The 12,305-nt window shown below is 40.8% G+C and overlaps 1 protein-coding gene across 1 annotated transcript; it reads right to left on the bottom strand.

The window, feature by feature from the left end:
* Positions 1 to 2,302: 2,302 nt before the first annotated feature.
* LOC111967158 (tRNA wybutosine-synthesizing protein 2 homolog) lies at positions 2,303 to 4,364 on the bottom strand. Its single transcript, XM_023992021.2, is given in 7 exon segments — positions 2,303 to 3,473; positions 3,558 to 3,611; positions 3,613 to 3,716; positions 3,825 to 3,912; positions 3,915 to 3,936; positions 4,089 to 4,239; positions 4,346 to 4,364. Coding segments are annotated over 7 exon segments (864 nt in total). The 3' UTR covers positions 2,303 to 3,047.
* Positions 4,365 to 12,305: the final 7,941 nt, after the last annotated feature.

Below are 12,305 nucleotides of genomic sequence, written 5' to 3'. Positions count from 1 at the left end.
AGTCTCTGTAAGACGGAGGAGGTTGCATGCATATACAACAAGTCACCATAATCAATTGCAGCGAGAAAAGTGGCCTGAACAAGCTTCTTTCTAGCCATAAGCGGGAAGCAAGCCTTATTACGAAAATAAAAACCCAATTTCAATTTAAGCTTTGTGACAAGAATATCCACATGAACATTAAAGGACAACTTGTCATCCAACCAAATACCTAGGTTTCTGTAGGATGATACTTTTTCAATGGATAAGCCACCAGATGTGACAATGCTAACGTTCTCTGGCAGAGTTCTAGCTCTGGTAAAGGTCATTAATTTAGTTTTTTGTACATTCAAGACCAGTTTGAGACGATAGTGACTGAAAAGCAGTCTGGAGCTCTTCAACAGCCTGAACCAGACAAGGAGCACATGAATATATAACTATCATCTGCATATAGATGTAACTTTGCTGGTTGCATCCCATTTCCCAAATCATTAATACAAATTGAGAACAACACAGGAGCTAAAATGGAACCCTGGGGCACACCTCCATTAATCTCTAGAAAGCTAGACTTGTGATTGTCAGTATATACACATTGTGTTCTGTCAGAAAGATAGTTCCTAAAACAATTTACTGCCCCTTCACTGAGACCAATGTTTCTGAGTCTAGCTAGCAACAATTAATGGTCAACTGAATCAAAGGCCTTTGGTAAATCCACAAACAGAGCAGCACAATGTTGCTTTTTATCAAGTGCATTAATGATGTCATTTGCCACTGCTATAGCTGCAGTTGTGGTGATGTGCCACTGATCTAAAGCCAGACTGAACCCTGCTCAGTATGTTCTTTTCAAATAAGAAGTGTTTTAACTGAGTTCACTAGGGAGTCATAGACTTTGRMCAGGATAGGGAGTTTAGAGATTGGACGATAGTTATTAGCATCTGAGGGATCTCCACCCTTTAGCAGTGGGAGAACATACGCTGATTTCCAAAGGCTGTGTATGTAAYTGGTCAAGAGACTCAAGTTGAAAATATGAGCCACAGGCTCAGTAAAAATACCAGCTGGTATCTTTAAGAGGTAGGGATCCAGATTATCTGGACCGGCAGACTTTTTAGTGTCTATTTCCTTTAGTGCTTTATAGACCTCAGTATAAGAAACAGGCTCAAAGTTAAAATGGTTCACATAAGGGCCTATTTAATAGTTTACTGTAACAGAGCTTACATTAGAGGCCTGGGCCCCACCATTATCAAAAACTGAACCAGCAGATATGAAGTGCTTGTTAAAAACCCCTACAATATGGTCTTTATCCTTCACTTCATTAGAATCCATCATTAAATGGTCAGGAAGGCCAGAGGATACATTAGAACCTGACACTGATTTGATTAGCTTCCAGAACTTGGTAGGTTTGTTTASGTTCTCTGTGACTGCATTTAAATAGTAATCTGATTTGGACTTCCTGATCAATCCTGTGCATTTGTTTCTTAGCGCTCTGAAGGAGGCCCAGTCAACAGGAGCATTTGTATGTCTAGCTTGAGCCCAGAGACATTTCTCTTTCTAATTAATTCTGCCAAGTTATCTGAAAACCAGAGATTGTCCCTTCCACTGAATCTATATTTCTTCACAGGGGCATGCTTATCACAAATCRACACAAATTTCATATAAAAATAGATCAGACTTACTCTGTCAATATTATGGTACAGATCATGTAAGAACGCTTGCTCATCAAACTGTCTAAAATTTATTTTAGAAATATAACGTGGTTTGGCTTTGGTCATTTTTGTATTTTTAACACAAGCAATTGCACAGTGATCACTGACATCATTACAGAATATCCCAGTCCATGTGTATGTGAGAGGTATTCGTTAGAATAATGTCCAATAGCGTTGATTTGTTAGGTGCTCTGGGATTCGGTCTTGTAGGCACATTAATTAAATGAGCGAGATTCAGAGAGTCACACCGATCTTTAAAAGAGTCTGATACAGATGTAAGCATGTCCCAGTTCAAATCTAAAAGAATGAATTCAGAGTCATTTAACTTGTGCAGGACATCAGAAASAGAGTTAAGTGCGTCTCCCAAAGCCGAGGGCGGTCTGTAGCAGCCTACTACAGTGATGTGGGAGTCTTTATATACGTTCACTTTAACCGCAACCAATTCAAAACGTTTGGCGTCGGGAAATCAAGAGAATTTCAATAGTTAGCCATTAAAGAAAAAAAGCATTTTTGTGTGTGTGATTATACATTAGGCTTAGCAGCCCTTATTTTATGCAAATATTTAATCCTATGGTTACAATATTTATAAAGACATTTTACAAATGTGTTCAGGGGGGGCATCATACAAGCAAGTCAGTTATTTTTATTTAACTAGGCAAGTCAGTTAAGAACACATTTTGTATTTACAATGACGGCCTACCAAAAGGCAAAAGGCCTCCTGCGGGGATGGGGCTGGGATAAAACAAAATGTAAGAAATGTAAATATAGGACAAAACACACATCATGACAAGAGTGACAACACAACACTACTTAAAGAGAGACCTAAGACAACAACATAGCATGGCAGCAACACATGACAACACAGCATGGTAGCAACACAACATGACAACAACATGGTAGCAACACAACATGGCAGCAGCACAAAACATGGAACAAACATTACTGGGCACAGACAACAGCACAAAGTGCAATAAGGTAAAGACAACAATACATCACACAAGCAGCCACAGTCATTGCATGTATAAACATTTGTAAAATCAGTTGTACAACAACTGGTAAACAACAGTTTCATTTTCACATTGTATAAACCTATAAACCATGTTTTTCTTTAAAAAAAAACTCAATTATGATTCATTTAAAATTAGTGTGCAACAATTTATTAATAGCCACAAATGGCAGAGTACACCAGATGGACTGGTCCATTTTTAGCCTAGTGGGCCTGTCTAATTTGGGTTTTTAGCGCAAAATTCTCATTATCTTGCTAATAATGGGGGCCTCAAGGGGGGAAAAAAATGGGCCAGTGTGTTAGAAAGGGGAGATTTTTGGTCCCAGTCCGCCACTGGTACGACTACACAAATAAGAGTCATGCTACAGTCCTGTCTTTTGTCCCCTCAGTGGCCTGCATTCTAAGAATAGTACTATATGGTGAATGTGAGGTGCGTATGACTTGACATGCTCAATGTGCTGGACGCCAGTCCTACATGGTCCCCCAGTGATGTCCTGCAGTAGAGAGGCAATGTGGATGGCTGTGTCCTTCCAGGCACCCCAAACTTCTCTGTCACTCCCCTTAGGAGACACCTCTTCTTGGTSTCCTCCAGAAATGTCCACTCTCTCCATGACAGGAACAGAGGAAGTGTCACAGTCTGTAATATGATGTGGTGCGGTAACATTCTGGTGAATATGCAACATGCCACCGGTCCTTTTCCTCAGTAGTCGACAGGCAACAGGCCAGCCATCCGCAGAGCTGGGTATAAGACCCAAATTCACCCGGTCAGCCAGGTTACACAATGGGAGCTGGAAAAACACCCAAAACGATTATTCTCAGATCACATAAACTGGTTGATTTCTGATCTCCAGTATAAAGATGTTGTTCCTTACTTGCCGGTTGTCTCTGTTGTGGTCGGTGCAGTGATGCCACACTCCATTTAATTCCCAAGTTTCTCTGCAGGGCTTCCACGGCATCTGGGTTCCACTCACAGGCATGAACATGGCTGGCCCCCGCATGCACCAAGAATGGGATAGTGAAGTAGCCAATACCTAATAAAGAATAACAATATAATCCTATTGTGCGAAATTATGCATAGATTATGAATCTTTTCTGTAGTTCATGGACAATATACACAGATGCAAGATGTATTTTCTTACCTGCATATAAATCCACCACAGTCTCCCCACTGCAGTTGAATGAGGCGACCCTGAGCTTCTCTGTGATGTTGCCAGCAGAGAACATGCACACCTGGTCACATCAAACTCATCCCTCAAAGATAGTTGTAAAACATGACAAAACAATTGGACAAGGAGTACGTAACATGCAACTATTCCCTTGAGACTACAAAGTAACACTTCTGGTACCATTTTTTTAAAGAATACTGGTAGTAATGTCATTGAAAGGGTTAAAGGAGTCATTACCTGATATTGTTGTCTACATGTGTCACCCAGCTGTCCTCTCCAACTAGCATGGTCACTACAGGAGTTCTGAATCCATCCTTGGAGATTCAAGCTATCTTTGCCAAATGTACTGCACCCAGTGCTTGGGCCACTGCTGGCCACAAATCTGGACCTGTAACAGATGCATTGGACTAAACACACACACTAAACCGACACAGAACATAAAATGAGGCCTGTATCAATATAATCTACAGATGATAACAGTTTGTATGCTATACTATAGCTGTTTTCTTCCATACTGGCTGAGAAAACGTGTTTTCCCCCTAAGAGCACCAAGTCTCCGTGGCGCTGGCAACTGTGATGCATATCGTCTCTCAGATCCTCAGTCCATCTCTCACCATGGGATTCTAGTAGGTCCTATAAGACATTCACCAGCTTGTCACTGCTTGAGATCCTCCTCTCTCTCTTTGACAGCAGAGGAGCCTGTTGCATAGAGAAAAGCAGAACAATTACAGCAAATTGTTAGATTTCAATCCAAAAMGTCAATGAAGCTAGAGATCAGTAGATGATTAAGACTATGCATATGGGTTGTTCCATTTGATTTTAATCACTTTTTTAAATCGCACCCCTTTTCATTTGAACAAAACTTTCAAGTGGAAGTGGTCAGAAAGTGACTTTTTGAACCTGAATCCCAACACATTCAGGAGATAAAGGTGCCCAAAGTTGACCCATTTTGCATACAACACCATACAACGAGAAATCCATGTCTGCATCACTGGAAAAGATAAAACGGTTGAGTTGAATTGAATTTTTTTTTWAATAAAACTTGTAATTTAACCTTTAAGGTCAAACTCAGATTTGTTTTCATTTTCCGCATATCTTGTAACTTAGACCCTATTTTACATCTGAGGTGTTTGTCTTGTGACCGCCATCGGTTAAGACACAACATACATATTATATATAAGATAAGAAAGAGTATGGAAAGTTTGTTGAAATCAAAAGGGGTGTGGTCAAAAAGAGCTTAACACCAAAATGGAACCACCCATACATATTGGACATTGTCAGAACGGTAGTAAGAGGTTTTACTGGCTGGTGTGTTTACAGATATATTCAATCGCTCCCTATCCCAGTCTGCTGTCCCCACATGCGTCAAGATGGCCACCATTGTTCCTGTACCCAAGAAGGCAAAGGTAACTRAACYACAGTTGAAGTCTGAAGTTTAGATACACCTTAGCCAAATACATTTAAACTCTGTTTTTCACAATTCCTGACATTTAATCCTAGTAAAAATTCCCTGTCTTAGGTCAGTTAGGATCACCACTTTATTTTAAGAATGTGAAATGTCAGAATAATAGAAGAAAGATTTATTTCAGCTTGTATTTCGTTCATTCTTACATACACTCAATTAGTAATTGGTAGCATTGCATTTCATTTGATTAACTTGGGTCAAACGTTTCGGGTAGCCTTTCACCAGCTTCCCACAATAAGTTGGGTGAATTTTGGCCCATTCCTCCTGACAGAGCTGATGTAACTGAGTTAGGTTTGTAGGCCTCCTTGCTCACACACGCTTTTTCAGTTCTGCCCACAAATGTTCTATAGGATTGAGGTCAAGGCTTTGTGATGGCCACTCCAATACCTTGACTTTGTCCTTAAGCCATTTTGCCACAATTTTGGAAGTATGCTTGTGGTCATTGCCCGTTTGCAACCAAGCTTTAACTTCCTGACTGATGTCTGAGATGTTGCTTCAATATATCCGCATAATTTTCCTCCCTCATGATGCCATCTATTTTGTGAAGTGCACCAGTCCCTCTTGCAGCAAAGAACCCCCACAACATGATGGCCAAACAGTTCTATTTTTGTTTCTTCAGACCAGAGGACATTTCTCCAAAAAGTACGATCTTTGTCTCCATGTGCAGTTGCAAACCGTAGTCTGGCTTTTTTATGGCGGTTTTGGAGCAGTGGCTTCTTCCTTGCTGAGCGGCCTATCAGGATATGTCGATATAGGACTCGTTTTACTGTGGATATAGATACTGTTGTACCGGTTTCTTCCAGCATCTTCACAAGGTCATTCGCTGTTGTTCTGGGATTGATTTGCACTTTTCGCACCGAAGTACGTTCATCTCTAGGAGACAGAACGCGTCTCCTTCCTGAGTGGTATGACAGCTGCGTGGTCCCATGGTGTTAATACTTGCATACTATTGTTTGTACAGATGAACGTGGTACCATCAGGCGTTTGGAAATTGCTCCCAAGGATGAACCAGACTTGTGGAGGTCTACAATTTGTTTTCTGAGGTCTTGGCTGATTTCTTTTGATTTTCCCATGATGTCAAGCAAAGAGGCACTGAGTTTGAAGGTAGGCCTTGAAATGCATCCACAGATACCCCTCCAATTGACTCAAATTATGTCAATTAGCCTATCAGAAGCTTCTAAAGCCATGACATAATTTTCTGGGAAATTTTCCAAGCTGTTTAAAGGCACAGTCAACTCAGTGAAATAATCTGTCTGTAAACAATTGTTGGAAAAATTACTTGTGTCATGCACAAAGTATATGTCCTAAAAGACTTGCCAAAACTATAGTTTGTTAACAGGAAATTTGTGGAGTGGTTGAAAAAATGAATTTTAATGACTCCAACCTAAGTGTGTGTAAACTTCCGACTTCAACTGTAAATGACTACCGCCCCTAGCACTCACTTCTGTCATCATGAAGTGCTTTGAGAGACTAGTCAAGGATCATATCACCTCCACCTTACTGGCCACCCTAGACCCACTTCAGTTTGCATACCGCCCTAACAGGTCCACAGATGATGCAATCGCCATCACACTGCCCTATCCCATCTGGATAAGAGGAATACCTATGTAAGAATGCTGTTGACTAACTACAGCTCAGTATTCAACACCATAGTACCCTCCAAGCTCATCATCAAGCTGGAGGCCCTGGGTCTCAACCCCACCCTGTGCAATTGGGTCCAGGACTTTCTGACATGCTGCCAGCAGGTGGTGAAGGTAGGAAACAACATCTCCACCTCGCTGACCCTCAACACTGGGGCCCCACAAGGGTGCGTGCTCAGCCCCCTCCTGTACTCCCTGTTCACCCACGACTGCATGGCCATGCACGCCTCCAACTCAATCATCAAGTTTGCAGACGACACAACAACAGTAGTGGGCTTGATTACCAACAACGACGAGACAGCCTACAAGGAGGAGGTGAGGGCACTCGGAGTGTGGTGTCAKAAAAATAACCTCTCACCCAACGTCAACAAAACATAGGAGATGATCGTGGACTTCAGGAAACAGCAAAGGGAGCACCCCCCTATCTACATCGAAGGGACAGCAGTGGAAAAAGTGGAAMGTTTTAAGTTCCTCAGCGTACACATCAACGACAAACTTAAATGGTCCACCCACAGACAGTGTGGTGAAGGCGCAACAGCAGGAGGCTGAAGAAATTTGGCTTGTCACCCAAAACCCTGACTAACCTCTACAGATCCACATCCTGTTGAGAGAGCATCCTGTCAGGCTGTATCATAGCCTGGTATGGCAACTGCTCTGCCCTCTACCGTAAGGGTGGGGGKGGTGCGGTCTGCACAACGCATCACCGGGGGCAAACTACCTGCCCTCCATAACACCTWWAGCACCCGATGTCACAGGAAGGCAAAAAATATCATCAAAGACAACAAACACTGGAGCCACTGTCTGTCTGTTCACACCGCTACCATCCAAAAGGCAGGTCAGTACAGGCATATCAAAGCCTTGACCGAGAGACTGAAGAATAGCTTCTATCTCAAGGCCATCAGACTGCTAAACAGCAATCACTTAACTCAGAGGCTGCTGCCTACATAGAGACCCAATCACTGGCCACTATAACAAATGGATCACTAGTCACTTTAAACAATGCCACTTTAATAATGTTTACATATCTTACATTACTCATAGTATATAATACAGTATATGCATATGATATCTAGTTGCACCTTTCATATGCCGCTCGGTCATCGCTTATCCATATTCATCGCTTATCCATATATTTAAATGTACATATTCTCATTCACCCCATTTAGATTTGTGTGTATTAGGTAGTCGTTGGGGAATTGTTAGATTACTTGTTAGATATTTCTGCACTGTTTGAACCAGAAGCACAAGCATTTCACTACACTCGCATTAACATCTGCTAACCATGTGTATGTGACCAACATAATTTGATTTGATTACTCCGCTCAAAATCTGAGAGTAAAGTAATATGTCGGAAACAAAATGTCACGACAATCCGGATAGAAACAGCGAATTTGTCAGTAAACTTTCCAAATGTAGACAAAAAAAGTATTCTAGACAAGGTGGGATATTTTTTGTCGGTAAAATTACGTATGCGAGAAATGGCGGTGGAAAGCCTTTATGCACAACTATTTATATAATAACAATAATATCGACGTAAACTTGAGTTACCAATGATATGTTGTGCTGTCCTTCCARGAGCTCAGGAAAGCACGCAGTTTATTAGGCTACAGATTAAATATGTTGTGATGAACTTCACAGGATGGTGACCAGTGATGAGCTTGATGCATCTTTTCAATAAATATCGAGTGTCTTATTCTGGTGACATTATGATCGACGCTTGGCTGCCGTTTGACAAATAAAACGTATATTTATTCTGCGCCCAATACGTGTRTGGTTTAGACCCAGTGGGCTGGCGCCCCCTGGAGGAGAATATAGCAAACCCGTACAGGCTCCAAGATCTGGTATATTTCAACATCTCAATCAAAAAAGCTAAACTCACCTTTGACCCTATCATCACGCAAATGCTTACAGTATGGCGTTCAATGGGGAACAATTGCAAATATATTATTAATCACCCCCATATTATTTATTTAATGTATTTTTAATCSCAGCCCCTGCCTCMGCAGGAGGCCTTTTGGTAGGCGTCATTGTAAATAAGAATTTGTTTTTAACTGACTTGCCTAGTTAAATAAAGGTTCAATAAAAAAATATGCCATTGTTTAATAATGACAGTATCATTTTGGGTGGCCAGCCTATATGTTTTTCAGCTTGGAGTGGGGGGGGGAATTCATACTCTCTCTGACATTGTGGACAGTTGAAACCTGCATGCGTTCCAAGACATGAAAAAGCAATACCATCTGCCTGGTTTTCATTTTTATTTTATTTGCAGCTTCGTTCTGCTCTAAGTGCTTATGGAGTACGTTGGAGATCTGATCATCTCATCCACAAAATAATAATGGCAAGGGTAAGGGCAATCTCCAAATTATATATATCAATCAGATGTATTTATAAAGCCATTTTTACATCAGCCGATGTCACAAAGTGCTATACAGAAACACAGCCTAAAACCCCAAACAGCAAGCAATGCAGATGTAGAAGCACGGTGGCTAGGAAAAACTCCCTAGAAAGGCAGGAACCTAGGAAGAAACCTAAAGAGTAACCAGGCTCTGAGGGGWGGCCAGTCCTCTTCTGGCTGTGCCGGGTGGAGATTTTAACAGTACATGACCAAGATGTTCAAACGTTCATAGATGACCAGCAGGGTCAAATAATAATAATCACAGTGGCTGTAGAGGGTGCAACGGTCAGCACCTCAGGAGTAAATGTTCAGTTGGCTTTTCATAGCCGATCATTCAGAGTTAGAGACAGCAGGTTTCGGTAGAGAGAGAGAGAGAGAGAGAGTCGAAAACAGCAGGTTCGGGACAAGGTAGCGCGTCCTGTTCACCGGACGCTCTACCTTGTCTCGAACATGCTGTTTTCGACTGGTATATATTCCTATTCCTACTCAAACCAACATATTACCAATCTATTAAAAATGGAACAAAGATATACCAGCAGTAGATATTAACTGGAGTACTGTCTGGTCCAACATCATATTCTCATCAGGAACCCAAATGACTCACTACAATTTTGCCCACATGAGTTATGCGACTCCTCAACAACTTTTCCAGATGAACATAAACTCAACCCCTGTCTGTATGCTCTGCCCCCAGGGTACTCCTGGCACATTTGTGTGACTAAACTGCACACTTTAGAGTGGCCTTTTATTGTCTCAAGCGCAAGGTGCACCTGTGTAATAATCATGCTGTTTAATCAGCATGTTGATATGCCACAGCCTGTCAGATGGATGGATTATCTTGGCAAAGAAGAAATGCTCACTAACAGGGATGTAAACACAATTGCACACAATTTGAGAGAAATAAGCTTTTTGTGCATATGAGGGGGAGGGGGGGGTAAATGTCTCTTGGTTTGTGTTTTGTTTGTTTGTCMAAAAAAAAAATTATAACTTGATCACAAAAACAACTAAAAATCTTGCTCTTTTGTCCATAATAATTTCATCATGTAAGCTACAACTGCACTGTATACTGAAAAAAAAACATCAGTAGAGTTGAAAATGCAATGGAAACCCATTAAACTTCTATTTTTATTTGCTACATGGGAATTTAACCGCAACAATTATTGTTATGTACACGACGTCACCAAGCAAAGCCTTTTTCCGCAATGAATGTCAGTTTCATGCAAACCCCTCTGGTGGGAGAATATATTGTTTTTATGCAGATTTTTGAATATTTGCATGAAAATCTGTCACCAAGTGGATGGAAACCTAGACACTGTTACCTAGCTACCTAGCTAATGAGAGACTGTCGAATTTGGTCAAACAAAAAAAAGCTTTCTAATTTGCTACGTGAGGCTTATTTGATTGAATAGAAGTTTTGTAATGGTTAGGTTGTTACAAATGCACAGACATAAGCAGACGCACGTGGCATTTTGGCAACTTACCTGAAAATGACTTGATATTGGAGTTTTGCCTGTTGTCATAGAGATCTCATCATGGATATCCAATAAGACGTTTCAACATGGACATTGTCATCAAGGGCTTCCACCATTTTAAAGTAGTCAACTGGGTGGGGATTCTTATGAATTGGGAGCAATCAGCCAATGAAGAAGAAAATGTACTACTTTAAAATGGAGACAGCCTCAATGGCTCTGCCCATGCTGTGACAGACACTATAATTGTACAGATACAAAGATGAGTCCTCTCTATCTATCTATCTATCTATCTATCTATCTATCTATCTATCTATCTATCTATCTATCTATCTATCTATCTATCTATCTATCTATCTATCTATCTATCTATCTATCTATCTATCTATCTATCTATCTATCTATCTATCTATATATATATATATATATATATGGCTGGCATACATATGCCCTCTCTTTGGCTAGAATGGTCCCTCCTGATTTTGCCTCCTCCCACCTGCCTTCCATCTTTGAGGACATGTACTTCCATTGTTAGAGCGGTCACTCTAATACAGGGATGGGAAACTTTGATGTGGCCACAAAAAACGAAACTCATCATGAGGGGCCGCAGTGGCTCGTGGGTCTGCGTACCACTAACATGGGCTAATTGAGTGACTGCTGATGCGCAACCAAATTTCGAAATTACACCTTGTATATTCTATTATTCTAACTCTCAATAGTAAGTTGATACTCAACTGAGTCCCTAAAAAAATAACACACTTTTATTTTTTGGTCCGCTGTCCTACAAAAGGGGGCCAAATGCCCAGTTGCCCATCCCTGCTTTAATATCTTGTCAATATAATAGACAATCTTTGACATTGTGCATCCTCCTCATAGCTGCCATTACCTGGATCCTCACAGTTTCCCATGTGCTGCCAGTGGTAAACTCTGTTTTGGAGACTTTGGAGATCAAGCTGGGGTAGGCAGAATGGTATGATTGGCAGGGTCACTGTCCCAGCAGAGTGTTTTTGCATGCAGAACCTAAGGTTCAGAACACCTTGTGCCTGCAAATGTTTCCTTTGTAAAGGTCATTACAAAGGAAATACATAGTTAGCAACAGAAGAGGCAGAAAAACAAGCCATCCGGTCAAGACATGCAAATAGAAAGTAGGCTAGCTAGCTAGCTTCCAGAAATTGGGAATAGCTAGCTTCCAGAAATTGGGAATAGCTAGGTAGCTAACTGCACTGTTGTGCATGACGTTGTAGCACCCTCGGAGATGGTCAGTGGTGGAAAAAGTACCCAATTGTCATACTTGAGTAAAAGTTAAGATACCTTAATAGAAAATGACTCAAGTAAAAGTGAGTCACCCAGTAAAATACTACTTGAGTAAGACTAAAAGTATTTGGTTTTAAATACACTTAAGTATCAAAAGTAAATGTAATTGCTAAAATATACTTAAGTATCAAAAGTAAAATCTAATAATTTTAAATTCTTTATATAAAGCAA

This window comes from Salvelinus sp. IW2-2015, linkage group LG8 (assembly GCF_002910315.2).
Source record: "Salvelinus sp. IW2-2015 linkage group LG8, ASM291031v2, whole genome shotgun sequence".
Classification (NCBI taxonomy): Eukaryota; Metazoa; Chordata; class Actinopteri; order Salmoniformes; family Salmonidae; genus Salvelinus; species Salvelinus sp. IW2-2015.
Note: the sequence above shows the minus strand (reverse complement) of the source record. Positions and strands in the feature narration are given on the sequence as shown.